The following is a 27,948-nucleotide window of genomic DNA, read 5'->3' on the forward strand; positions in this document are numbered from 1 at the left end:
TGGCCTCGCCGGAGGTGAGGGGATTCGAACCCCAGGCTCCCACCCGGGCGCCGCGCTCTCCTCAGCGAGCCCACTAGGCCGCACGGCCTCCGAGGGACCCTTTCTGCTATCCCTAGCTCTATGGAAAGTGAGGGGAGCGTCACTTCCGGGAAGACGTCACCGTCGCCGCCGGAAGTCGCTGGACGCTGTTCTTGCGCCGCTCGGAAGCGCCTCTGGCTTCCTTCCCGCCGGTGCGGACGCGAAGGAGACCCGTCCGGCGGCCCGTTGCCATGGTGTTCTACTTCACGTCCAACGGTAGGCGGCGGGGGGGGGGTTGGGTTGAGGGGGGAGGCGCCGGCCACGCCCACCGCGCCCCTCCCGCTCTCCGTAGGGCCTTGGTTTTTTTCGGGGTGGGGGGGGGTCCTCGCCTCGGTTATTCGCCCTGTATCTATTTATTATCATTATTTTTATTTCATTGGCATCCCCCGCTTTTCCTCAGAGGAGCTGAAGGGGGGGGCGAGCAAGGAGGGGGGACCCCCCCAAGAAGCACACCGTTTCATCCTCACAACAACCCCGCGAGGTAGTTCGGGGCTGTTGCTGCTGTTGCTTCATCGCATCTGCATCTCTCCCTTTCCCTCATAGAATCATAGAGTTGGAAGAGACCACAAGGGCCATCAAGTCCAACCCCCCTGCCAAGCAGGAAACACCATCAGAGCACTCCTGACATATGGTTGTCAAGCCTCTGCTTAAAGACCTCCAAAGAAGGAGACTCCACCACACTCCTTGGCAGCAAATTCTACTGTCGAACAGCTCTTACTGTCAGGAAGTTCTTCCTAATGTTTAGGTGGAATCTTCTTTCTTGTAGTTTGAATCCATTGCTCCGTGTCCGCTTCTCTGGAGCAGCAGAAAACAACCTTTCTCCCTCCTCTATATGACATCCTTTTATATATTTGAACATGTCTATCATATCACCCCTTAACCTCCTCTTCTCCAGGCTAAACATGCCCAGCTCCCTTAGCCGTTCCTCATAAGGCCTCGTTTCCAGGCCTTTGACCATTTTGGTTGCCCTCAGGGGAGCTCAGGGTTTCCGCACATAGTTCTACACACACACACACACACATACACACACCAATTTCTTTATTTCTTATTTTTCAAAATACAAAAAAGCAGTATACTGGGGGTGGGGGAGAATGATGATAACAACAACAGCAACAACAACTAGAAGGCTAAGAAATGGAGGCAGTGAGAGATTTTACTTTCTTGGGCTCCATGATCACTGCAGATGGTGACAGCAGCCACGAAATTAAAAGACGCCTGCTTCTTGGGAGAAAAGCAATGACAAACTTAGACAGCATCTTAAAAAGCAGAGACATCACCTTGCCAACAAAGGTCCGTATAGTTAAAGCTATAGTTTTCCCAGTAGTGATGTATGGAAGTGAGAGCTGGACCATAAAGAAGGCTGATTGCCGAAGAATGGATGCTTTTGAATTCTGGTGCTGGAGGAAACTCTTGTTTTTTTGGGGGGCGGTGGTCCTCGCCTCGGTTTCTTCCCCCTTTATCTATTTATTAGGGACGTGGGTGGCGCTATGGGTAAAACCTCAGTGCCTAGGACTTGCTGATCGCATGGTCGGAGGTTCGAATCCCCGCGGCGGGGCGAGCTCCCGTCGTTCGGTCCCAGCTCCTGCCCACCTAGCAGTTCGAAAGCATCTCCGGGTGCAAGTAGATAAATAGGGACCGCTTTATAGCGGGAAGGTAAACGGCGTTTCCGTGTGCTGTGCTGGTGCTGGCTCACCAGCTGCAGCTTCATCACGCGGGCCACGTGACCCGGAAGTGCCTTCGGACGGCGCCGGCTCCCGGCCTCTTGAGCGAGGTGGGCACGCAACCCTAGAGTCGGACACGACTGGCCCATATGGGCAGGGGTACCTTTACCTTTATCTATTTATTATCATTATTATTTCATTGGCATCCCCCACTTTTCCTCAGAGGAGCTGAAGGGGGGGCGAGCAAGGAGGGGGGACCCCCCCAAGAAGCACACCATTTCATCCTCACAACAACCCCGCGGGGTAGTTCGGGGCTGTTGCTGCTGTTGCTTCATCGCATCTGCATCTCTCCCTTTCCCTCAGGGGAGCTCAAGGGTCCCGCACATAGTTCTACACACACACACACACACACACACACTCCAATTTCTTTATTTCTTATTTTTCAAAATGCAAAAAGCAGTATACTGGGGGGCGGGGGAGAGAATGATAATACAGTGGTACCTCGGGTTACAGACGCTTCGGATTACAGACTCTGCTAACCCAGAAATAGTACCTCGGGTTAAGAACTTTGCTTCAGGATGAGAACAGAAATTGTGCTCCGGTGGCGCGGCAGCAGCGGGAGGCCCCATAAGTAAAGTGGTGCTTCAGGTTAAGAACAGTTTCAGGTTAAGTACAGACCTCCGGAACGAATTAAGTACTTAACCTGAGGTACCACTGTAATAATACAGTCATACCTCATGTTATGTCCGCTTCATGTTACGTTCTTTCAGGTTACGTCCCACGGCGACCGGGAAGTACCGGAAAGGGTTACTTCCGGGTTTCGCCACTCGCGCATGTGCAGATGCGCAAAACGACGTCACGTGCATGCTCAGAAGCAGCAAATTGCAACCCGCGTGTGTGCAGATGCGCCGTTGCAAGTTGCACTCTTTTCATGTTGCAAACAGGTCTCTGGAACGGATCTCTTTCGCAACCAGAGGAGCCACTGTAATAATAATAATTATCTATTATTGGTATCTGAAGAAGTGTGCATGCACATGAAAGCTCATACCAATAACTAACTTAGTTGGTCTCTAAGGTGATACTGGAAGGAATTTATTTATTATTTTATTTTACAGTGGTGCCTCGGGTTACAGATGCTTCAGGTTACAGACTCCACTAACCCAGCAATAGTGCTACAGGTTAAGAACTTTGTTTCAGGATCAGAACAGAAATTGGGCTTCGGCGGCACGGTGGCAGCGGGAGGCCCCATTAGCTAAAGTGGTGCTTCAGGTTAAGAACAGTTTCAGGTTAAGAACGGACCTCTGGAACGAATTAAGTACTTAACCTGAGGTACCACTGTATTTTGTTTCGAATAATTTATTATTTATACCCCAGCCACTCTGGGCGGCTTCCATTAAAATATTAAAATACAATAATTCATCAAACATTAAAAGCTTCCCTAAAGAGGGCTGCCTTCAGATGTCTTCTAAAAGTCAGATAGTTGCTTATTTCCTTGACATCTGATGGGAGGGCATTCCACAGGGCAGGCGCCACCTGATTCCCTGTAACCTCACTTCTCGCAGGGAGGGAACCGCCAGAAGGCCCTCGGAGCTGGACCCCAGTGTCTGGGGTGGAGATGCTCCTTCGGGTATACTGGACCGAGGCCATTTAGGGCTTTCAAGGTCAGCACCAACACTTTGAATTGTGCTCGGAAACGTACTGGGAGCCAATGTAGGTCTTTCAGGACTGGTGTCATATGGTCTTGGTGGCCGCTGCCAGTCACCAGTCTAGCAGCTGCATTCTGGATTAGCTGCAGTTTTCGGGTCACCTTTAAAGGTAGCCCCATGTATTGCACATTGCAGTCATCCAAGAGGGAAATAACCAGGGCATGTACCACTCTGGCGAGACAGTCCGCGGGCAGGGAGGGTCTCATCCTGCAGACCAGATGGAGCTGATAAACAGCTGCCCTGGACACAGATTTGACCTGTCCCTCCATGGGCAGCTGTGAGTCCAGAATGACTCCCAGGCTGCGCACCTGGTCCTTCAGGGGCACAGTTGCCCCATTCAGGACCAGGGAGTCCCCCTTACCCGCCTGCCCCCTGTCCCCACAAAACAGTACTTCTGTCATGTTAGGATTCATCCTCAATCCTGAGAACCAGAATATACGTTTAAAGACTCTATGCATCCCATGGAGGGTTCAAAATGCAGCTTGTCCATGGCATCATATCTGCCTTGATTCGTTTAAAAAAAAGATTCTGAAGGGAAATGTTTCATAGATTTCAGGCAACCTTAGCTGTGGGGTTTTTCCTTTGGCTGCTTTCATTGGGAAACATACTTTGGGGCAGAGGAAGCGCTGACAAATATCCTGTCCATGGCTCATTGCCGATTCAAAGTCTTTGGAGCTGATATGCACATCAGAATCCTGATCCACTTCTCTGAAAGCTTCAGCTACAGTCCCCTCTGGCAGCTTTGGGGCCACAACATTGAAGACTTTTTAAAAAAAATCTCCCAAAGACAAAAAATCAAGGGTGGCATACCTAGTTATCCCCCACTCTTCCATTTCATCCTCACAACAGTCCTGTGCAGTTGGTTGTTAGAATTATTGGGGGTTTCTTCTATTTTTATCCTTGCCAAAGCTGTGAGACTGAAGAGGGGTCGCCTCTTGGCATTTTCACATCTGGGCCACTTGAAAGAACTTCTGGGATAACTTGTCCTGGAACAGAGCTTCTGAACCTCTGAGCTAGAGCAGGAACTAGAGCGGCTTGTGTTGTGGGTGGGATGCAAATATGTTGTGGAGGGGAACACACTGTATGTCTGTGTGGAGTTTGATTCGAAACTCTGGCTCATTTTGTTTCCCTTTTCCTTCCTCTCAGTTGTTCCTGGCGCTGCTTACACAATTTACATGGGAAAAGATAAATACGAAAGTAAGTACAGCACTCTGGCTATGCCTGTCAAGATGGAATCGATTTTATGTATTTTGTGTTTGACCCCATTTTTATTTTAAAACAGACCTTCTGATAAGTTGTGCATCTTCAGTCAAAACTCATTGGCTCTTTGGTATGGCAGAAAACAAGCCTTTATCCTGATCAGTGGGGATTCCCCTGCCCAGCATTCTTTTTGAAAACAAAAACCATTTTAGGATTAAATCCCTGACACTTTATGATAGCTTGATACAAAACAGTGTCCAGTAGTAAAATTCATGGGAAACATAAGTACCTCTAGAGGCGCTGAAGTGAAAGGCAACTGCATTAACACTAATTTAATATAAAAACATGCCAAAAAAAAGTCTGCCCTTAACAACGCAACAACGTCTAGAGGAGCCAGTGGATGGGAATTTGCCTGGTTCCACGTTTTCTCTGGCTTGCAGCCACCTGTGTGTCCCCAAAATCTGCTCTGCAAGCACTGGAAGGGAGGGAAACCCAAAATCTTGTTGCATAAGCATGCAGACATCGTTGGTGTTTGTCTCGAGAGACAATAGTGTGTCTCCAAAGATGAAGTCAAACTGCTGCCTTAGCAGCACCGAAGTGACCTCCTTAGGGTGCAAACCTGGGCAGTGTGCATGGAAGGCCTGGACTGCCCAATTGAGAAGACCACAGACCCTCTTGGTCTCACTGATGTGGTTCAAAGGAAAGCAGAGCAGGACGTTTGGCACCAGCAGAAGCTCCTGGAAGGAGGCATTCAAGGTGCCCCCCAACTGTCTTAGGGACTCCACTCCCGATTTGTATAGGGTTTACTCCATGGGTAGGCAAACTAAGGCCCAGGGGCCAGATCCGGCCCAACTACCTTCTAAATCGGCCCGCAGACGGTCTGGGAATCAGTGTGTTTTTACATGAGTAGACTGTGTCCTTTTATTTCAAATGCATCTCTGGGTTATTCGTGGGGCATAGGAATTCGTTCATTTTTTTTTCCTTTCAAAATATAGTCTGGCCCCCTACAAGGTCTGAGTGACAGTGGACCGGCCCCCTGCTGAAAAAGTTTGCTGACCCCTGGTTTACTCCTTAGCCTTTTCTCTTCCCGAAGATATCCCACAAGGCAGGATAGGTTTAGGATTAAGGGCTTTTCTTCTCCTAGATGGGCTACCTTCCCAGGTTGGCAAGCCCCATCTGCCCCTCACTTCCCTCTACAGCATGTGCAGAAACCGGCTTCTGGACCCGCTATTGGGGATGGAACTAATAGAGTCAATTCTTGGGTGCCTCAGACTGCATTTCAGCAAAAGGCTGATGCCATAAACACATTTATGTTTCTGCGTAAAATGTTCCTCATTTGAGCCAAATGCTGATGAAAATTAGCATTTTTTAATAAGGGCATTTTCTTGCTTTTAGTTCACTTCCTAACATAGGACTGTGAGCAAGTGCTTGATCTGTGATCTCAGCCCCACTGAGATTGGGTGGGGGATTTTATCTTAAAATTGGAATCCAAGGAGGCCAGTCAGGCAATTCTGATGTATAAACTGGCATTTAGCTAAATGGTGTGTATCTGTATCCAATTTTTGTCAAGACGCAAAAGCTTTGAAATGCTTTCTCAAAAGCAAAGTCATCTCATAGATTCTTTTTTTCTGATTAGTTTGTAGCCCGAAAGTTGCCTGACTTTCCAAAGAAAGGGAAAACTGTTTCTACTTACATTGTCACAGACTTTTTTTTTTTGGTAGGAGTTCAAGAAATTAATGAGAAGTTCCTTGAAATACATCAGCTGGTTGATTATTTTTGCACATGCAACTGTTAAAATTACTCTGTGATGGTCACCCATGACTTTTCAGATACCAAAATTATTTTTAATCCTAAGGAAAATGTTTTCCAGAATTGTTCTGTTGTTTGAGCTTGGTCCCTTTAAAATAACATTTGAAATCTCCTCTGAATTTATGTCCTCTCTACCAGGCAATTGTCCCAAATTGTGCTAATCTAATAAGTCTTTCATAAGATTAAGTACAGTGGTGCCTCGCAAGACGAAAAGAATCCGTTCCGCGATTCTCTTCGTCTAGCGGTTTTTTTGTCTTGCGAAGCAAGCCCATTGACAGCTTAGCGGATTAGTGCTACAGCGGTCTAGCGGCTTTTTGCGATCAGCTGTTAAGCGGGTTATCAGCGGAACAGCTGATAGGTGGCTTAGCGGCTTAGGAAAAGGGGGGGGGAGCGAAAAAAACCCGCGGGGACGCGCAAGATTTTTTCGTCTTGCGAAGCAACCCCATAGGGAAATTCGTTTTGCGAAGCGCCTCCAAAACGGAAAACCCTTTCGTCTAGCGGGTTTTCCGTCTTGCGAGGCGTTCGTCTTGCGGGGCACCACTGCAATCATCCGTCCCTATTTGTTAAGGGTCACTTAAATTTATGCACCGAAATATGAGGTCATTTTCACAGACATAAATATATTTAGTAATATTAATTACACAGGGCCTTTCCCTACTTACTTATATTTGCTGTACAGTGGTGGTTGTTGAGCACCTTTATTGAAATGAGACAGCTACTTCCAGATTATTTCTGAGCTAATCTCCCAATATCTCTCTTGAAATCTGTTTGTGTTTTTAAACTGAAGAAACATTTAGCGGCACAATCCTGAGCACATCTAACCAGATGAAGCCAAATTCTAAAAGGTTAGACCTCTATTGTCTCACGATACTTAATGTGTGCACAAAGCATTTCCTTTGCAGAGACAACCAAGGGAAATGTGTGTGTCTGTATCACCTTTTTGAACTGCTAGTGTTGCATTAATCGTTCAGCAGTGCTACACATCTGCTCAGATCCAGTTAGGAACTTCAGCATTCAAAATTTGCAGCATGGTTCAAACTGAAATAATGGTTCCTGTCTTGAAAGTTTAGTACTGAATTCCATTGTTTCCAGAGAGATCTTCCTGTTTCACAGTTTGGTTTGTGACCCAGTGGACTCAAGTGATAATCCCTGTCCCAAAGGTCCAGTTGTAACCTGACTCTCAGGGAGAACTGAGAGGGAATTATTTCTGCTCACTGCTTGGCTTGGCTTTTTTCTTGCAGATGAAGACCTAATAAAACATGGCTGGCCGGAAGATATTTGGTAAGTACTGATCTGAGCCGCTCTTTATGCACTGTGGTGCAAGGTTTCAATAAGGTAGCAAGGACTTCTGAGTAAGATTAGCAGACATGAAATAAGAGAAGATGTGGATAAGGAACTGGTTAAGTAGCAAGAAGCAGAAAGTGGGAATAAATGGACAGTTTTCCAAGTGGAGGGATGTAGAAAGTGCCGTCTCCCAAGGATCTGTATTGGGACCTTGGCTTTTAAACTTGTTCTTAAATGGTCCAGACTTAGGGGTGAGCAGTGAGGTGGCTGAGTTTGCTGAATTGTTCAGGGTGGCGAAAACAAAAACAGATTAAGAAGAACTCCAAAAGGACCCCTCTAAACTGAGCAAATGGGTGGTGATGGCAAATGTACAGTGGTGCCCCGCAAGACGAATGCCTCGCAAGACGAAAAACCCGCTAGACGAAAGGGTTTTCCGTTTTTGAGTTGCTTCGCAAGACGATTTTCCCTATGGGCTTGCTTCGCAAGACGGAAACGTCTTGTGAGTCTTGCGATTTTTTCCGCTCCCCCCCTTTTCCTAAGCCGCTAAGCCGCTAAGCCTTTAATAGCCGCTAAGCCGCTAATAGCCTTTTAGCCGCTAAGCCGCTAAGCCTTTAATAGCCGCTAAACCGCTAATAGCCTTTTAGCCGCTAAGCCGCTAAGCCTTTAATAGCCGCTAAACCGCTAATAGCCTTTTAGCCGCTAAGCCGCTAAGCCTTTAATAGCCGCTAAGCCGCTAATAGCCTTTTAGCCGCTAAGCCGCTAAGCCTTTAATAGCCGCTAAACCGCTAATAGCGCTAATCTGCTAAACCGCTAATAGGGTTGCTTCGCAAGACGAAAAAACCGCTAGATGAAGAGACTCGCGGAACGGATTATTTTTGTCTTGCGAGGCACCACTGTAGTTTGGCAGTGACAGTTATCGTAGAGTTTGAAAAGGTTCAGAAAAGCGCAGCCTCCCCCGTGCGGAAAGGTTACAGTGTTTGGGACTTCTTAGTTTAGAGAAAAGGCAAGGAAGAGGTGACATAAAATTTAAAAACATTGTGCATAGTGTGGAGAAACCAAATAGAGATATTTTTTTCTCTCATAACGTTAGAACTGGTTGACATCAAATGAAAATGAACGTTGGAACTTCCAGGAAAGATAAGGTCCTTCTTTGTGCAGCACAGAGATGGACTATGGACATTGCTCCTGCATCAGGCAGTGATGGCCACCAACTTGGATGGCTTAAAGAGGATTAGACACATTCATGGAGCATAAGGCCATGGGTCGGCAAACTAAAGTCTGCGGGCTGGATCAGGCCCAATTGCCTTCTGGATCCGGCCCGTGGATGGTCCGGGAATCGCTGCGTGGATTGCTGGCACACGCATTCTTTCCCTCTCTCTCCCTCACACAGCGGCGGCACCTCCTCCCTCCCTCCTCCTGGCTTCTCCCTGCCCTGCCTAGAGGAGGAAGGGGGTTGGGCTTTGTTGGTGCCAGCAGCAGCGCTTGAGCAGCCGGCATTTTAAGCAGCCCCTCTGCGGAGCCCTTTCGCGCACCGCTCCTCGTCCCGCCACCGCCAGCCCCTGTCACTCACCACCGGGGCTTGCAAGGCACAGGTAAGCAGGCTTGCAACACATCACCCCTCATGCGGCCACAGGGTGGAGTCCTGCTGAACTGCTTATGGGCCGCCGCCTCAGGTCACTGCTCGACCGGCTGCACCCGGACTTTGCCGTGGCCGAACCCCCAGGCTGTGCCAACGCGCCACGGTCATTTGTTCCAGGAAACCAGGTCTTTGCCCGGAACTATGTGGGGGACATTCCTTGGGTGCCAGCCACAGTAGTGGGAGTCACTGGACCTCGCTCGTACCAGGTGGCACTCGAAGATGGACGCTTGTGGCGCCGGCACATAGACCAGCTTAGGCGCAGGGTTGGGGACTTGGACACTACCGTGGTGCCCCCAACTGCGCTCGTGGCTCCGGAACAGACACTTACAGATGGTGAGGCTCCACCTCTCTCGTAAACTGCCGGCGTGGAGCCGAACCAAGCCACTTCAGAGGGTCTGCCAGACTTACCACAGACTCAGACCACTGCCATGCCTGACATTCCGCCAACTCCACTTGCGGAGGTTCCACCCACAGCAGCGGATCCAGGGGACTTGGTTTCAACGCCACCTAGGGTCACACCACAGCCTCAGCAAGAATTGTGTGGCCCCCCGGACTTGGCTACCAGTCCCCGGCGGTCTGGCAGAGTTTCCAAGCGCCCAACTTATTTAAAGGACTATGTTGTTGGACATGTATCACTGTTGGTCTAAGTATGGGAAATGTAACCGATATGCTTTTGTGCCTAATTGAACCATTACGTGTAGTGCTGTATATAAGGAAACCATTACGATTGTAACTAACGCCTTATCTCGGTGGGGAGGGATGTTATGTACTGAAGTTCTCACCCTGGGCCAGCAGGGGGATACTGTAGATAGTTTTCACTCAGGTCCACGTCAGTTATTTTAGGCGGGAAACCCTAAAACCCTATTTTAGGCGCCTCCTCCCTCCCCCTGGCTTCTCCCTGCCCTGCCTAGAGGAGGAAGGGGGCTGAGCTTTGTTGGTGCCAGGAGCAGCAGCAGCGCTTGAGCAGCTGCCATTTTAAGCAGCCCCTCTCTGGAGCCATTTCGTGCGCCGCTCATCATCCCGCTGCCGCTGCTAGTCCCTGCCGCTTGCAAGGCACAGGTAAGCAGCCACCGGGGCTTGTGGTGCTCTTGCGTCTTTTCCCCCCTTTAAAATATAGTCCGGCCCCCCACAAGGTCTGAGGGACAGTGGACCGGCCCCCTGCTGAAAAAGTTTGCTGACCCCTGCATAAGGCTATCGGTGACTATTAGCCAGGAGGGCTCTGCTCTGCCCCCACAGTCAGGGGCAGCAACGCTTGAGAAACCAGTTGCTGGAATCCGCAGGAGGGGAGAGTGATGGTGCTCTTGTGTTCGGATCCCGCCTGCGGGTTTACCATTGGGGCATCTGGTCAACCACTGTGAGAACAGGAGACTGGACTAGAGAGGTCATTGGCCTGATCCAGCAGATCCTCTTCTTTTGTACTTGTCATGGTCATTAGTCTGTGAAATGAATCGCGCTCCTTAGTAAAGCTGACAGCAAAATCACATTTTAGAGCCCTTCCTGCGCTGCATTGTACAAGACTGGAGGTGGGATCCTATTTTTAAATGTTACTCTAAATGCAAAGAAAAGCTTATCATTCCCCCTTCCCCAGTATATCAGGGGCCAGAACCTTGATTTGATAGTTTCCCACAAAACAGGTGTGAGTTCTTAGTATATGTATATATATATAGAAATGCAGCAGCATTCAATGATTCAAGATTATCTTGTTCTGTTCCCACCCCCCTTCCCAAAAAGGTTCCAGTGATAATTTCCCAACATCCAGTTGCGATGTTTGTTGTCCTGCCAAGTGTTTTGTACTACTGGAGTCTCCTTCCTTATATTTCCCCTTTAATCTGAGTCAAGCTGGCTCCAGGCCTTTCCGTGTCTACTTTGCTATCTTTTTGGCAATTTTATTTCTGTAATCCCTTGTTAGCTTTGTAATTTTTATCTGCTGTCTCTTATTACATTTGCTAATGCTGGTGTTTTATTCTGTTAGACTTTAACTAATATATAACTCCACGGTCTCCTGGGATCAGTTTTGACAAAGGCAGTACAGAAAAGTTGTAAATTTATGATCTCGTGAGAAGCCACAAAGAACTGTTGTAAAGGACTGGATGTTAAATGATCGGGTTCCTGGCAGACAAAAGCACTTCTGCCTTGGCACAGAAAGCGGTGCCTAGGTTGCACCCAAAGGCAGAGAGGATCCAAAGGAGTTAACATGATAATCTTTTTCCACTTCAGTAGATCCACCAACAGATTTCACACAAGCCATTTTGTATATTAAGCAAGCAAATGCAGCATAAACCCACAAAACGTTTTATATTCTCTCTCTCTCTCTCTCTCTCTCTCTCTCCCCCCACCATTAACCCCCAAAAGGTTGCTGTGCTTTTTATTTTGGTTTATTTAAAATATGAAGAATGAAATGAGCAGTTAAAGCAATGGCTACAGTGAATAATGTAAGCAATGACAGTAGTTGACCAGAGAGCAGGTGAGGGCAGAGTATGAAACAGAAACTAGGAGCTGCTGCGTGTTCCCTCGTGACCTTCCTCTTGTAGATGCTGCCTCTTTGAGCCACAGTGGAGAGGGGCTTGTGGATCAGTCAGACGGGTGGACTACTCAGCTTCATCCTTCCGTAATAATAATACCGCATTTTTCGCTCCATAAGACTCACTTTTCCCCTCCGAAAAAGTAAGGGTAAATGTGTGTACGTCTTATGGAGCGAATGCAGGCGGGAGGCAGGTGGGAAAAGCCGCACACACGCTCTGTGCGGCTCTTGCGGGCTTTTCCCCGAGGAGGGAGAAGGGCAGCCCGTCACTGACGGGCTGTCTTTCTCCCACCTCGTAGAAAAGCCCGCAGGAGCTGCGCACCCTTTAAAGAGCGCATGGCTCTTGCTGGCTTTTGCGGGAGGTGGGGGAATTCCCCCACCTCGTAGAAAAGCCCGCAGGAGCTGCGCACCCTTTAAAGAGCCGCGCGCGCACACACACACTCTGCACACTCTTTAAAGGGAGCGCGGCTCTTGGGGGAGCCTTAGCCTCACGCAGCCTCTCCCGGGCAGGGGATGAAGGCTCCCCTTGCCTGGGAGCAGCTGCGCGCGGCTTTCCCATAAGCCAGGACAGCCAGTGGGATTGCTGCGCTGCGATCTCGCTGGCTTTCCTGGCTTCTCGGATTAAGAATATTTTTTTTCTTGTTTTCCTCTTCCAAAAACTAGGTGCGTCTTATGGTCTGGTGCGTCTTATAGAGCGAAAAATACAGTGATTAAAAAAACCTTTTGTTTGTATCCCGCCCTCCCCGGCCGAGCCTGGGCTCAGGGCGGCTAACATCAAATATATAACATTGGTATAAAATCAAACAATAATTAAATTACCTCCTAAAAACAAGTCAGGATCAAATTAAAATCGAATTAGATGGCTTTCTGCAGGATTAGGGTTGGGAACAGTAAATGTTCTTCAGGCCCAAGTGTTTACGCTGTTCTTATATGGGCCTGGGAGAATACTGGTTCATACTAGTTCTTATACAAAAAGAGAAGGGGAGTCAGGCTGAGCCGTGGCCAAAGGCCTGGCGGAACAACTCCGTCATGCAGGCCCTGCAGAAAGATGTCAAATCCCGCAGGGCTCTCATCTCTTGTGACAGGGTGTGACTGAAGGTGTCTGATGTGTCTGGAACATTTTTAGGGCCCAAGCAATCAATTCTTCCCCTCCAGGTCTCGTTGGGCAACAAGGCAGACTACCCAGGTTTGTTGAAAATTCTTAGCCATTGGAAGGTAGCGTAAATGCAAGCTTCAGACTGGGATGAGTCATAGACTGGCTCTATTCCTTGGAGGGGGAAATGGCTATAGAGGTTTTTGTAAACCTCTCCACCTCCATCGTTCTGCCTGGACACTGAGGTCCAGCTCCAAGGGCCTTCTGGCGGTTCCCTCGCTGTGAGAAGCCAAGTTACAGGGAACCAGGCAGAGGGCCTTCTTGGTAGTGGCGCCCACCCTGTGGAAGGCCCTTCCACCAGATGTCAAAGAGAAAAATAACTACCAAACTTTTAGATGGCATCTGTAGGCAGCCCTGTTTAGGGAAGCTTTTAATGTTTAATAGGTTATTGTATTTTAGTGTTCTGTTGGAAGCTGCCCAGAGTGGCTGGGGAAACCCAGCCAGATGGGCGGGGTATAAATTATTATTATTATTATTATTATTATTATTATTATTATTATTATTATTTGTAAAGCAGGGCAACACTGCACCCTATGGACAATGCTGGAGAAGGTCCCTGTTTCAGCCCCTAGCGCAGGGGTCTGCAACCCGCGGCTCCGGAGCCGCATGTGGCTCTTTTACAACTTTGCCGCGGCTCCGGGGCGGATACTAGCGAGGGGAGGAGGCGCATTGTGCGCCCCGACACTCCCCACTGTGGCGGGCGCTGTACTGGCTGTGACGTCGCATGGGGGCGGTGCGTGCATTAGTCACGCACCGTCCCGACGTCACCTTCCCGCCCGCTGTCAGATCGCGGCTCCGGAGATATATTTGTTTTAAATGTCGCAATGGTTTTGCGGCTCCCAGTTGTTGTTTTTTCTTCAGAAACGGGTCCAAGTGGCTCTTTTTGTCTTAAAGGTTGCAGACCCCTGCCTAGCGGCATCTCCAAGGTAGGGCTGGGAAGGTCCCCTTCCTGAAACCCCGGAGAGCTGCTGCCAGTCAATTTTAGACAGTACTGAGCTGGGTAGACCAATGGCCTGACTCTATAAGGCAGCTTCCCATGTTCCTGTCGGCCATCCTGGCCAGGGCTGGTCGGACTTGGGAGTCGGACGATATCTTCAGGTTCCTCACCCGCTTCTAAAGCTCCACATAAGAACCTAAGCAGGGCTTGCTGGATCAGGCCAGTAGCCCATCTAGTCAAGCACCCTGTTATCACAGTGGCCGATCGGATGCCCCATTCAGAAATCCCTAAGCGGGATTCGATCACAAGAGCCCTCTCCCCTCCTGTGGTTTCCACCAGTTGGTATTCAGAAGCGTTGCAGATCTGACTGCAGAGGCAGGGCAGAGCCATCGAGAGCCCTCTCTTCCTCCGTGATGTGTGAGCAAGTTCCATGGTTTTACTTTGCGCAGTGTGAAGGCGGCCTAGTCTCATTCATCTCGCATTGCTGGCCTTGGGATCGCTAGAGGGAGCACTCGGCTCAGAGGGAATTGGCGCTGTTTCAGCAGCTGTTTCCTTCAGCCTTTCAATTTCCTCTTCAGGCCATTGCATACTTTTGCAGAGATGTGAGCGTGATAAGCCATAAAAATTCCTTCCCCCGCTATCAAGTATGCATGCTTTAAGATGCTGATGGCCAGGTGGCAGCCAGCCTCTTGCAGCGGTACGCAGGGCAACATTTCTTTGGGGTTGAATCATCTCCTCACTCAAATCTGTGCTGTATTGTGTGCAGGTTCCATGTGGACAAGCTCTCCTCTGCCCATGTCTACCTCCGGCTGCACAAGGTAAACAGCCTTCTCTGCTTCTTGCCCTCTGTGGTGGTTCTTACTCAGCCAAGTGGTGGGGAGGGAAGGAGGGAGGGCCACTTGTCCACTTTGGGGGCTGCAGCCATCACCCCCTCCTCTCAGGGCCTCTCAGCCTCCCCCAAGGTAATGTAACAGCTGCTGAAAACTATCATGTTTAAAAGAGGTCCTCTGATATATGCTTGTAACACACTGCAGGTTTTGTTGGAGTTGATCAAGGCCATTTTATTATAAAGCCTATAAAATATTCTGCATAAAAGAACAAGCCCCTGTGACTGGCTTTCTTCAACATCTCGTAGCCTCTGAAAGCTACCGTATTTTTCCATGTATAAGACACTCCCATGTATAAGACGACCCCTATTTTTGAAGCCCAAAATTAAGAAATAATTAATTGCAACATTCCGTGTATAAGACGACCCCCAATTTTAAACTTAAAAATTTTGGGGGGGAAATATAGTCTTGTACATAGAAAAATACAGTAAACCCACTGATTGTGGTGTATGATTTTGCAGACTGTGTCAGATGCATCTACTCTGCACAGTTTTATTCCGTGATTTTCTTAGTCTTTATAGTGCTGCAAAACTATTCGGGTTGCGTTCGACTAAGTTCTACTGAGAGCAGAGCCGTTGGAATCTCTGGATTTCGATGGGTCTACTCCGACTAATTTGGTGGTTATCTTTGCGGTAACAGACTAATTGCAATGGCCCTGCGCTGGCAGTTCAGTCGCAGGGACCCCCGGCTCTGCCTGCAGAATCCGCTTCCTTCCCAGCATGCCTTTTGCCTGTTCCTCCGCACGAGCTGCTCACTTCCTACCTTGCTTCCTTTCAGGGGCAGACGATGGAGGACATCCCAAAGGAGGTTTTGATAGACTGCGCCCACCTGGTGAAAGCCAACAGCATTCAAGGTAAGGCGTTGCTGTTCTGGAGCATGCCCTGGCCTGGAGAAACCAGCAAGGATTCAGAGAGGAATCATGGGTGGAGAATGAGGCCTTTGGGGGCAGCTGGAGCCAGCTGACACTGCCCTGATGGCGTGGCTTCTCCCACCCGTCGCCTCGCAAGGGGCAGGCATCGCAGGAGCTGCTTAAGACGTCCTCCCTTCCCTCCTTTCCCAGCCCAGTCAACAACCATCTCTCTGATGGATATCATTTCTGTAGAGGTGCCCAGTCTCTTGGGGTACAGCTGCTGACATTGCATTGTTGCCAACCTAAAGGACTCTTACTCATTACAGTGGTACCTCGCAAGACGAATGCCTCGCAAGACGGAAAACTCGCAAGAAGAAAGAGTTTTCCGTTTTTCGAGGTGCTTCGCCAGACGAATTTCCCTATGGGCTTGCTTCGCAAGAAGAAAGCCCATAGGGAAATCTCCGGGGACCTCTTTTAAAATGCTGGCGGTCGGGAGCAAAGACTTTCGCCCACCGCCGGCCTTCAGAAGAGGTCCTGGACCTCTTCTGAAGGCCGACGGGGGGCAAAAGTCTTTGCTCCCCCTCGCCTGCCTTCCCGGGACAGCGGAGACTTCTCCGCTGTCCCGGGGCGATCTTAAAATGCTGGCGGGCAGCAGCGAAGCCTTCGCTGCCGCCTGCCAGCATTTTAAAATCGCCCCGGGACAGCGGAGGCTTCGCTGCCGCCCGCCAGCATTTTAAAATCGCCCCGGGACAGCGGAGGCTTCGCTGCCGCCCGCCAGCATTTTAAAATCGCCCCGGGACAGCGGAGAAGTCTCCGCTGTCCCGGGGGCTTTTAAAATGCTGGCGGTTGGCAGCAAAGCCTTTCTGTCCCCGGAGCTTGCGGGGCGGGAGGTGGGGAGAAGGGCTTTTCTTCCCACCGCCAGCCTTCAGAACAGCCTTCTGAAGGCTGGCGGTGGGAAGAAAAGCCTTTGTCCCCCCCCCCCCCCAGCCTTCAGAAGAGGTCGGGGGACAGACTGTCCCCAGACCTGGTCTGAAGGCGGTTTCCATAGGAACGCATTGATTGATTTTCAATGCATTCCTATGGGAAACTGTGCTTCGCAAGACAAAAAACTCGCAAGAAGAAAAATCTCGCGGAACGAATTAATTTTGTCTTGCGAGGTACCACTGTATTCGTTTATATTCATTACATTTCTATCCCACCATTTTCTTCCTCGGGGTGGTGCACATGGCTCTCCCCCTTTCCTCAATTTAATCCCCAGAACAACCCTGTAAAGTAGGTTAGGCTGATGAGAGGCAGGGACTGGCCCCCCAAGGTCACCCAGCGAGCCTCATGGCCAAGTGGAGATTCGAACCCTGATCTCTCCCAGGACCTAGTCCAACACTAACCACCATACACCATGCTGGCTTACCGAGTTGTTAGGAAATAGGGTTGAACGTGGGTGTGCGGGAGAGAAGAATCAGCTTGGTGAACAGAACGGCCCCCTTTGTTCTTCCAGGCTGCAAAACGAATAATGTCAACATTGTGTACACTTCCTGGGCCAACTTAAAGAAGACGGCAGAAATGGACGTGGGGCAGATCGGGTTTCACAACCAGAAGGACGTAAGTGTCTTGCCCCCGCTCCCATCTTCTCAGATGCCCACCTCCTGGCTCCAGAGCCACTGGCCCACCAGGGAAACAGCGGGAGGTTTGCCGCATGGGTAAAGTGAGGAAGGAGTGCGTGGGAGTTCCTGCTGCCATTCTTCAGGCATCGCAGCACCCTTTGGCTCCTCTCCCACTGAGGTTACAGTCTGTGCGGTGCGTGGATTGCTGGTGGGGGCTGGTTTGCAGGGGGGAACTGCGTTCGGCTGCCAAGCTGTGTGTTATGCAGCAACCGTTTATGATTTCATGTGAGAAGCCACAAAGATTAAGAAGTGGACAGTGGCTGTATATCACTCTCGTGTGTGTGTGTGTGCGCGCGCGCGTGCGTGCCTGCCTGCCTCTGTTGTTGTTTAGTCGTGTCCGCATCTTCGTGACCCCCTGGACCAGAGCACGCCAGGCCCTCCTGTCTTCCACTGCCTCCCGCAGTTTGGTCAAACTCATGCTGGTAGCTTTGAGAACACTGTCCCACCATCTTGTCCTCTGTCGTCCCCTTCTCCTTGTGCCCTCCATCTTTCCCAACATCAGGGTCTTTTCCAGGGAGTCTTCTCTTCTCATGAGGTGGCCAAAGTCTTGGAGCCTCAGCTTCAGGATCTGTCCTTCCAGTGAGCACTCAGGGCTGATTTCCTTCAGAATGGAGAGGTTTGATATTCTTGCAGTCCATGAGACTCAAGAGTCTCATCCAACACCATAATTCAAAAATGCCTGCCTCTATCCACAGTTATTTTTTCCCCCAAGTTAACAACGAAGATTGTAGTTTATTGCAAACACAACTGAACTTTATTTTTTTTAAAAAAATTTATTAAACATTTCAACATAACAAATTACCAAAAACATATCATCTTCATTCCCCCCCATTTTTCACCCTTCCCCTCCCCAAATAACCCTCCCTCCCCCCCAGACTTCCCTCAGCTCCTCTCTCTGTTTTTTCAAGCTATGTTATTCTCTGCATATTATAAAATTGTAAAGATCCTTAAATTATCTATTATGTTAACAACATCCACACTTATTATTAATTAATAATGTTAATAATATCCACAGTTAATTTAAAGCTACCAACCTAGAAAAGGGAAAGATTGAGGGCACAAGGAGAAGGGGACGACAGAGGACGAGATGGCTGGACAGTGTTCTTGAAGCTACCAGCATGAGTTTGACCAAACTGCGGGAGGCAGTGGAAGACAGGAGGGCCTGGCGTGCTCCGGTCCAGGGGGTCACCAAGAGGCGGACATGACTAAACAACAACAACCAACCTAGATGGCTTTAAAAGAGGATTAGACAAAATCTTGGAGGGGGAGAGGGCTACTGATGGCTACTAGCCAGAATGGCTAGGCTCTGCCTCCCCAATTTGAGGCAGCAGTGCTTCCAAATGCCCGTTGCTGGACACTGCAGGAGTGGGAGAGGGCTCTTGCTTGCATGTTTCCCGTAATGGGCATCTGGTTGGCCACTGTGAGAACAGGAAGCTGGACAAGATGGGCCCTTGGCCTGATCCAGCAGGCTCTTATTAGGTTCTTAACTTGTTTAACACTCTTATTATTCTGACCTGGTGGCACCTTCTGCTGCTTCCTACGTTCAGATCAATTCAAAGTGCTGTAGGCTCACTTCATTGGTCAAAGGCCTGGAAACGATGCCTTATGAGGAACGGCTAAGGGAGCTGGGCATGTTTAGCCTGGAGAAGAGGAGGTTAAGGGGTGATATGATAGCCATGTTCAAATATATAAAAGGATGTCATATAGAGGAGGGAGAAAGGTTGTTTTCTGCTGCTCCAGAGAAGCGGACACGGAGCAATGGATCCAAACTACAAGAAAGAAGATTCCACCTAAACATTCGGAAGAACTTCCTGACAGTAAGAGCTGTTCGACAGTGGAATTTGCTGCCAAGGAGTGTGGTGGAGTCTCCGTCTTTGGAGGTCTTTAAGCAGAGGCTTGACAACCATATGTCAGGAGTGCTCTGATGGTGATTCCTGCTTGGCAGGGGGTTGGACTCGATGGCCCTTGTGGTCTATTCCAACTCTATGATTCTATGATTTATGTGCTTTGTTTTGGTTGCAGCCTTTCTGTTAGGAAAGTGTGCTGAAGCTCTTTTTAAGCTGAGTCAGAGATGCATGTGGGTTAAACCCCAGAGCCTAGGACTTGCCGATCAGAAGGTCAGCGGTTCAAATCCCTGCAATGGGGTGAGCTCCTGTTGCTCGGTCCCTTCTCCTGCCAACCTAGCAGTTCGAAAGCACGTCAAAGTGCAAGTAGATAAATAGGGATTGCTCCGGCGGGAAGGTAAACGGCGTTTCCGTGCGCTGCTCTGGTTCTCCAGAACCGGCTTAGTCATGCTAGCCACATGACCCGGAAGCTGTATGCCAGCTCCCTCGGCCAATAAACCGAGATGAGCGCCGTAACCCCAGAGTTGGCCACGACTGGACCTAATGATCAGGGGTCCCTTTACCTTTACCTTTACAGAGATGTGCATAGGTGAGGTCAAGATCCATGTTTGCTGGGCCTGCCTCACCTTTAGTTGGGAGGGGCTGAGTCTCCACTGCTTCCCATCACCTGTTCATTTTCAGAGGAGGCGTGCAGGGCTCTTGGAGATGTCGGCAGGGATTGGGCTGGGTGCTTTGCATGCTTCTTGTCATCACCCTGGAATGTGCTTGTGTGTTGGGCCTTAAGATGCCTCAAGACTCTTTTGGTCCACCCCCCCCCCAAAAAAAATAAAAAAATAAAAAATACCTTAGAAAATGAGGTTGGGAACATAAGAAGAGCCTGGTGGCCCATCTAGTCCAGCATCCTGTTCTCAGATGCCCCCATTGGGAAGCCTGCAAGCAGGATTCAAGCACAAGAGCAACTCTTCCCGGCTGAGATTTCCAGCAGCCTCGAACTGTGGAGGCAAAGCATAGCCGTCATGGCTAGCAACCACTGATAGCCGTCTCCTCCATGAATTTGTCTACTCCTCCTTCAAAGCCCGCTGGGAAGAGACTCTGTCCAGAGCTCCAAGGCTGGGCCAAATGGGCCAATGCCTTGACTTGTTTACAAGGCCCCTTGCAAAGTTCATGCTCCTCCCATGTTCAGCATTGTCCTTGCAAACCCAGGGCCTAAAAGCACATCACCTCCCTCCCCACTTTTTGTGTGTGAAAAGTTCAGCCTGGAATTGAACGGAAAGCCGCCGGCCGGAGGCGAACCTGTAAAACACAGTCAGTGGGAATTATAATTGGGAATATAATTGGGAATGATAAACCCCGTTTTGTTCTCCTCCTCTTTCCAGGTCCTGAGCTATTCCAGGCAGCTGAACATTTCAGGGGTGCCTTTTTTGACTTCAGCACTTACATGGGCCTGTGGCTTGTTGATGCGTTTCATCCCTCTTCTCTCCAGTGTGTGAGGCTTCCCCACAGGGTCACTCGGGCTTGAAGCCCTGGCGATGTGGCCAGGATTGAGGGATAGCAAGGGGGGGTGGGAGGTGGCAATGGCCTCCAAGAGGCGATGGATGCGGTGAGCCAGCCAGCCTGGCCTCCTGGGGGTGTGCTTTGGCCGTTGCGCAGACTTCCTGTCCTACTCTGGGCGAGTGATGTAATCTCTTGAGCCTGGAAAAAAGAAACCTTTCCAATGACATCAATGACATCGAATCAGATACCAGAGGCCCTGTAGCATGGGATTAATTTTTTAAAAAATGTATTTTTAACCAAATGAAGGCAGGAAGTTGCTGACTTCATGTTTTGAACTAGCGACATGATGGAAGGGCAGAGTAGTGTCTGACAGCTGTTCAAAACAACCTCAGTTCTGAATATTTAGAAGTGGAAGGGTGACAATGGCAACCTTCCGCTTGGTCCTGGCAGGAGCCACAGCAGTATCTGGCCTCATTCCCTCCTTACAGATGCGCAGGAGAGCAGGGCCCTGGGCTTTTCTTCCTTGTGTTGACTTCGTGGGGGTGGGAAAGATGAGGTTTGTCGGGGATGCAGTGCCTTCCAGCTTGACTGTAACTCAGTTGCCGTTCGTGCTGTCCAGGGTGCCCCCAACTGTGATGGTTTCCAACCCACTGCAGTGCAGGAATCGCAGCTTTGGCCTCCAGCAATTTTGGGAAGGTGGGTGCAAGGTGGGTGCAGGTCTCGCGAATGCTGATCACCGTTCTTTTCTGTCCCCAGGTGAAGATTGTCACGGTGGAGAAGAGGGTGAACGAGATCCTGAACCGGCTGGAGAAGACCAAAGTGGAGCGGTTCCCGGACCTGGCTGCCGAGAAGGAATCCCGCGACCGGGAGGAGAGAAACGAGAAGAAAGCCCAGATCCAGGAGATGAAGCGGAAAGAGAAGGAGGAGGTGAAGAAGAAGAAAGAGATGGAAGAGCTCAGGTGAGCGAGGCAATGACCTCCTTTTGGGAAGTCGAGTTGGGCCCGTCCCAGTTGAACGGGGGTGTGGGTGGGTGTAGGAAAAAAAAGCAGAAAACCAAGGCAGCCGGCCTGCTTACCTGAGCAACACAGCCCAGGGCTGGGCACAGATTTGTCTTCCCTTTCTAGGTGAATTCACACATAACTTTTAAATAACCGTGATATTATGCCACGATTTAGGACCTGACTCTACGGGCCAGCAATGTGTTGCGCAAGAGGCTCTCCGAGCAGCGGGAGCGATGCCTCTTGGCCTTGCCGCAGACGTAGGCAAGCAACTTTCTGGCAGGGTTTTTTTTGGGGGGGGGGCACAACCCCACCCCTGTGACAGTGGTTGGTTCCTTGGCCAGTGTGTCTCTTGCCACCCCTTCCTTGTTGGTGCTGGCCAGCGGCATGAGCATGCGGGCGCCCCACTAGGGTGTGGTTCAAGCAGGCCGGTGTTTGCCCATGAACCCTGCCTCCCTGCTAGGCTTTGGTTGCAGTTCACTGCCTCCTGGGCTCCTCTTCCGTGGCTTTGTCAGGGAACTGGTGTTTGGGTTGCCTGGGTTTGCCTTTGGCCAAGATCCAGAGATGACCAAAGGTGCGTGGTTCTCTATGTGAGAAGCTCTGATCCCGGCTTTGGCTAGGGAGGGCGGGATATAAATAAAAAATTATTATTATTATTATTATTATTATTATTAAAAAGTTGGTTGCAGCAGCCCTTTGAGCCTCATGGGGTGCTGATCTGGGCTGACCGTCAGTTGTGGGAAATGGAATTCTTTTGGCTTCCAGCTTTTCTGATCTTGCAAGCTCTTGAAGGAACTATTAGAGCAACAGTGGGGATGCTGCAGCCTGTGGGCCAGATTAGGCCCAGGAGGGATAATAATTTGGCCCCGTTTCCCCCCAAACCGTGCCCACAGCATAGGCGCTGTCATGTGTGGGGCAAGTAAAAAGGTGTCTGCAAAGGAGAAACCGGGAGCCTTGAAAACGTGGTTGTTCCTCGGCAAGTCATCCTTGCTGTAAGCGCCAGTCCGTTGACTGATGCTTAAAGTGAGCCCCTCGGGCGTCACCTGCTTTCGTATGGGATCCTTGTTTGTGGGCTACGTAGCTTGAGAGGAAGAAGGGATAGATCTGTGAGTGCCCCTCTGCTTCTTTCCTTTTGAAATCAGGGTTACCTGATTTCAGGAGATAGGCAGGTGGCTCATAAGAACATAAGGAGCCTGGTGGATCAGGCCAGTGGCCCAGCATCCTGTTCTCCCAATGGCCGACCAGATTCCCCCAAGGGAAGCCTGCAAGCAGGACCCAAGCCAAGCGCCTTTTCAGCTCCTGTGGCTGCCAGCGACTGGCACTCATAATCATAGAATCATAGAGTTGGAAGAGACCACAAGGGCCATCGAGTCCAACCCCCTGCCAAGCAGGAAACACCATCAGAGCACTCCTGACATATGGTTGTCAAGCCTCTGCTTAAAGACCTCCAAAGACGGAGGCTCCACCACACTCCTTGGCAGCAAATTCCACTGTCAAACAGCTCTTACTGTCAGGAAGTTCTTCCTAATGTTTAGGTGGAATCTTCTTTCTTGTAGTTTGGATCCATTGCTCCGTGTCCGCTTCTCTGGAGCAGCAGAAAACAACCTTTCTCCCTCCTCTATATGACATCCTTTTATATATTTGAACATGGCTATCATATCACCCCTTAACCTCCTCTTCTCCAGGCTAAACATGCCTAGCTCCCTTAGCCGTTCCTCATAAGGCATCGTTTCCAGGCCTTTGACCATTTTGGTTGCCCTCCTCTGGACACGTTCCAGTTTGTCAGTGTCCTTCTTGAACTGTGGTGCCCAGAACTGGAAGCATCGCTGCCTCCAAGCACTTTGGAAGCGGAGCAGAGCCATCCCGGCTAGCCACAGGATTTCTGTTCCCCACCCCTGCATTAGAGGGCCAAAGGGATCTCCGTCCTTTTTTGCCAGCCAGGTTATCTCTAGCTGAGCAATGTCTGAATGCACTGTTTCCTTTCCTTTTGCAGGAGTTACTCTTCCTTAATGAAAGCGGAGAACATGTCCTCCAACCAGGTACGTCCAGGGTGCTTCTCGCGAGGAGCCTGTTGCCCTAGTGAGCAGCAGGAGGCAGAAGAGGCTTCCCAGCCAGAAAGTGAACTCCAAACTCATTTGCCTGTAAGGGTTAGAGTTATGTGACTAGAATGAGGAGGCAGTAAAGACTTAATCCTGTGATGAAGCTGCCTCTCCCCAGCTGCTTCACATTGTTTACCTGCGGAACTCCCTCCCACAGGAGGCAGTGATGGCCACCAATTTGGATGACTCCGAAAGCGGATTAGACAAGCTCATGCAGGAGGGGGGAAGGCTTTCGATGGCATTCATCTTTCGGTGATGATCAGGTAGATGCGGACCCAGTGAGGGAGAATTAATTCTGGGATCCAGCCTGAGAGTTGCCCAATCCCTGCATAGCTCGCCCGCCCGCCCGCCCACCCTTAAAACATCCTCTAGAAAGCCCTTTCTCTGTCCTCCCCTCCCGCAGGACGGCAACGACTCAGATGACTTCATGTAAACCAAGGCACCCTCCTCTTGGACGATGAAGACGGACCTGAGCTCTTCGCTGTCGGTGCCAAAAATAAGCAAGCGAACTTGGGAGTCTCTGTGCCCGTTTCATCATTCTGGCCGGCGTCCGGGAGGAGGTGGGCGGCTCTCCTTCCTGGACAGACGCTCTGTGGCTGCCACCTTCCAGTTCCAGAGCCGCGAGGAGGCGTGCACCTTTCCAGGGGAACTTGGGGAGGTGCTGGCGGCTGTGGCTTTTCATGCCCGAAGCCTCCTGGGGAGCAGACCGTGACCTTAGAATCGGAGTCTGTGACCTGAATCTTCATTTCACAGTGTTTGGGTTTAGGGTATTTTTTCCTTAAGTGATGGGTTTGTGGTCCCTTCCTCCCTTTGGTCGAGTGCACCTGTGTCAAGAGTCTGGTTCTCTCTTTAAACTCTGTAGGAATCTGCTCCGCACAGCTGCGTCACCCGTGCTGTAAAATGCTTGCCTGGATCTCAAGAGCATCGCTCATTTGAGCAGTCATGTAACCAGGGGGATGGGATGGGACTTCCATTCCAGGGCCCCACAAAGCTCACTGCCCCTGTTCAAGTAAAACTGGACCTCCGTGTGATCTCTGTGCAGCCCACTGGTGCCCTGAGCAAGGCCAGCTGTGGGATCATCCCAGGGCTCTGGCGGCAGAATTGGACCTCTCCACCCTCGGCTACCAGCACCTGCCTTGTGAGGGACTCCTTGTTTGCTTGCTTCTCTTCTGCCTGTTGCCCTAGTGGCAGCAGCTCAGGAGAAGCTCTCCTTTGACTGATCCCTCCATAGCAAACTTTAACTGCTCCTTTTTCACTCTTTTTTAAAGGCTGGCAACGTGATTCTCAGTATGCTTTCTTTCTGCAGTTAGGCAATCTGTCTGTCTCTCTGTGTCTTTTCCCCGCCCCCACCCGCGTTTTGGCTTTTTCTCCCCTTCACTTCTCGTCCTCGGCGTCTCGTTCGCAAAGCTTGGGGGTTGCAGAGGGTGTCCCTCCGACTAGCAGGGCTCACAGCTGTTTGGTTCGCCTCAGTGGGGAAGGTTGCAAGATGCAAGATGCTCAAGCGGGGGCATCACAGTTCCTCTCTGAAGTTTTCCAAAGCGGAGAAGCAGCTGCTTTTTAAGACCAGACTGGGGGGGCTCAGATTGTGGGGGTTTAGTTCCCAGTTCCTCCAACAGCGTCAGGACTGCCCTCGTCCCCTCCAGAGGCTCGAAGTTCCTACCACAAGACCTGACTCCAAGCTCCCAGAAAATGCCTTTCACGTTGCCATGGGGTCAGGATCAACCACGTGCTCCTGCTGCCCCATCAGGGACCTTAGAGGAAGAAGCACCAATCTCAGCCCAGGACAGCCTTCCCCAACACGATGCCCTCTTGATATTTTGGATTATGGCTGTAGTCACACAGCCCCACTAGCTGGAATTTTGTTTGGGGTGGGTGTCAGGTTGGGGAGAGTCTGTCCTAGGGCTTCCCCTACTACCTCCATCGTGTCTACAGATCAGCGCTCTGCCTGACCTCAAGAACGGCTCTAGAGGATGTTAAGTGTGTCTGTCTGAACCTTCACATGTGTGCAGTCCGCATGAGAGGCTCAGCATTCCCTTCTGTGAGAAATGGGATCTTTGGCGCAGAGTTAACGCACATTGCCCGAATGTGTGCCTGTTGCTGCAACCCTGATGCCTAATAAAAAAAAACTTGCGCACCAAGAGCTAATGGACGAGTGATTGGTTTATTGCAAGGAAAAGGCAGTGTGCATGCTAAAATCCGTTGTGTAATTTATAGTGCAGATATAGGTGCAGGCGGCAGTTTTAATACTGATGCGTTCGCATTCCTAGCTTAAAGGTAACAGATCCCTGAGTTCCAAGAAACAGAAAGTGAGCATAACATTCATAAGAACAGAGCCTGCTGGGTCAGGCCTAAGGGAGCCCAGCATCCTGTTCGCACAGTGACCAACAAGATGCCTGTGGGAAACCCCAAAGCAGGATCTGACCCCGAAAACCCCCTCCTGTCCTGTGGCTTCTAGCCAGAAGCACCACTGCCTCTTCGTGTGCTGGCAGAGCACGTCTGTTGTGGCTAAGAGCCATCGATAGCCCTCTTCTCCCTGAATTTGTCTAATCTCTTTGGCGGGGTAAAGTTTTCAATTACAGTGGTACCTCGGGTTAAGAACTTAATTCGTTCTGGAGGTCCATTCTTAACCTGAAACTGTTCTTAAGCTGAAGCACCACTTTAGCTTATGGGGCCTCCTGCTGCCGCCACACGATTTCTGTTCTCATCCTGAAGCAAAGTTCTTAACCCAAGGTATTATTTCTGGGTTAGCAGAGTCTGTAACCTGAAGCGTCTGTAACCCGAGGTACCACTGTATTTCATGTTATTATGTATATGAAACAGGGAGAACAATTACAGCAACAGATGAACGTTAAAGGATGAAAAACACAACAATAAAATAGGCGCAGAAAATGAGTCCGGTTGCACATGGGTTAAAGTCACAAAGCCTAAGTAAAAACTTTCAACTTTTATCAGATCACAAGAGTATTGTTCCGGATTTGCCAGGCTGTTGTGCAATGGTTGTCTTGAAAATGATGGTTTCGCTTTATATGTCATATAAAGGAATTCCAGATCACATAAATACGAGTGTGGACATTCTCAAATTATGCATGGCTTTCTTCATTATAGCTCTTCCAGAGTGAACGGTACCATGTGTCTGGTGTAAGATTTTGGGCTCTTTTCCATTGAGTTACAATTTCTGTTTGTGCTTCCCAGATCATATATAAGACCAGTTCTTTTCACAAGATATTTAGTCTAACCTTTTTTTTTTTTTAAGCCAGCCAAGTTGGAAGCTCCTGCAGCCAATGGGAAGCTGCGCACACCGGAAGGAGCGCCAGAAATAGCGTTTGCGCATGTGTGTGCGCGCACTCTGGCCCACCATGGCGTCTGCGCGACTGTGAACCGGCCCAAGCCACAAAAACTTTGCCGACCCCTGGTCCTGGTTCTCCCCCTCCTCATTGAATCCTCACGACAACCCTGTGAGGTTGGTGAGGCTGAGAGGCCACGGCTGGCCGCCAACGTCACCCTGTGAGCATCATGACTGCGTGGGAATTCGAACCGTGGTCTCTCCCAGGTCCCACTCTGATGCCATCGCCACGACTCCACACTGGAGCTCATACCCGTTGCACAGAGTGGACCTAAGGGAATCCAGTAGCTTGGGAGGCATGTACAGAGCTCCAGCCCCACGTAGGTGGAGCTCTTGGTAAACTCTTAGATCCGTATCCTTTGATTCACGGTGTGTGCTTTGCAAGACGAGGAAGGGTTTGTTTTTCCACGAGCTCCTAGCAGTTTCAGGGAAGCTGTTTGCATAACTTGCAAAAACACAGGCCACAACATTTGAGGCTCTTCACTGCACAAATAAAATAAATTGCACAACGTGAATCACCCATAATTGGGGCTGCATCACTTCAAACAAAGCTCTTGTTTTGCTCTGTTTTGTTTTCTTAGATCTAGAGATGCGGTAAGCCAGGCTCGGCTTCTTCTTTAGAAAATGAAATAATCCAGATTTCCCCATCCTGTTGCCACAAGGAAGCTCAAAACATTTAAAGGCAATAAACTCAGCGATGGCTACTGCTGCAAAGCCAGCGGGAGACAGAGACACCATGTATAAGCCCACAGACGTAAACCCGAGTTCACAATCAGAGCCGTGT

The 27,948-nt window shown here is 50.0% G+C and overlaps 1 protein-coding gene across 2 annotated transcripts; it reads left to right on the forward strand.

Moving 5' to 3' along the window:
* The first annotated feature begins 138 nt into the window (after positions 1-138).
* CCDC25 (coiled-coil domain containing 25) lies at positions 139-25,961 on the forward strand. 2 transcript variants are annotated; one of them, XM_028725287.2, is made up of 9 exons: positions 139-294; positions 4,592-4,642; positions 7,696-7,735; positions 14,755-14,806; positions 15,653-15,728; positions 17,221-17,324; positions 21,481-21,683; positions 23,716-23,761; positions 24,225-25,961. In XM_028725287.2, the coding sequence occupies exons 1-9, from the start codon at positions 270-272 to the stop codon at positions 24,252-24,254; spliced, it is 627 nt and encodes a 208-aa protein (XP_028581120.1). In that variant the 5' UTR covers positions 139-269; the 3' UTR covers positions 24,255-25,961. The 2 variants fall into 2 exon arrangements, with proteins under 2 accessions (XP_028581120.1, XP_077782837.1); XM_077926711.1 differs by lacking the exons at positions 139-294; positions 14,755-14,806.
* The last annotated feature ends 1,987 nt before the right edge of the window (positions 25,962-27,948 follow it).

The sequence above is a fragment of the Podarcis muralis genome, chromosome 3 (genome assembly GCF_964188315.1).
Source record: "Podarcis muralis chromosome 3, rPodMur119.hap1.1, whole genome shotgun sequence".
Classification (NCBI taxonomy): Eukaryota; Metazoa; Chordata; class Lepidosauria; order Squamata; family Lacertidae; genus Podarcis; species Podarcis muralis.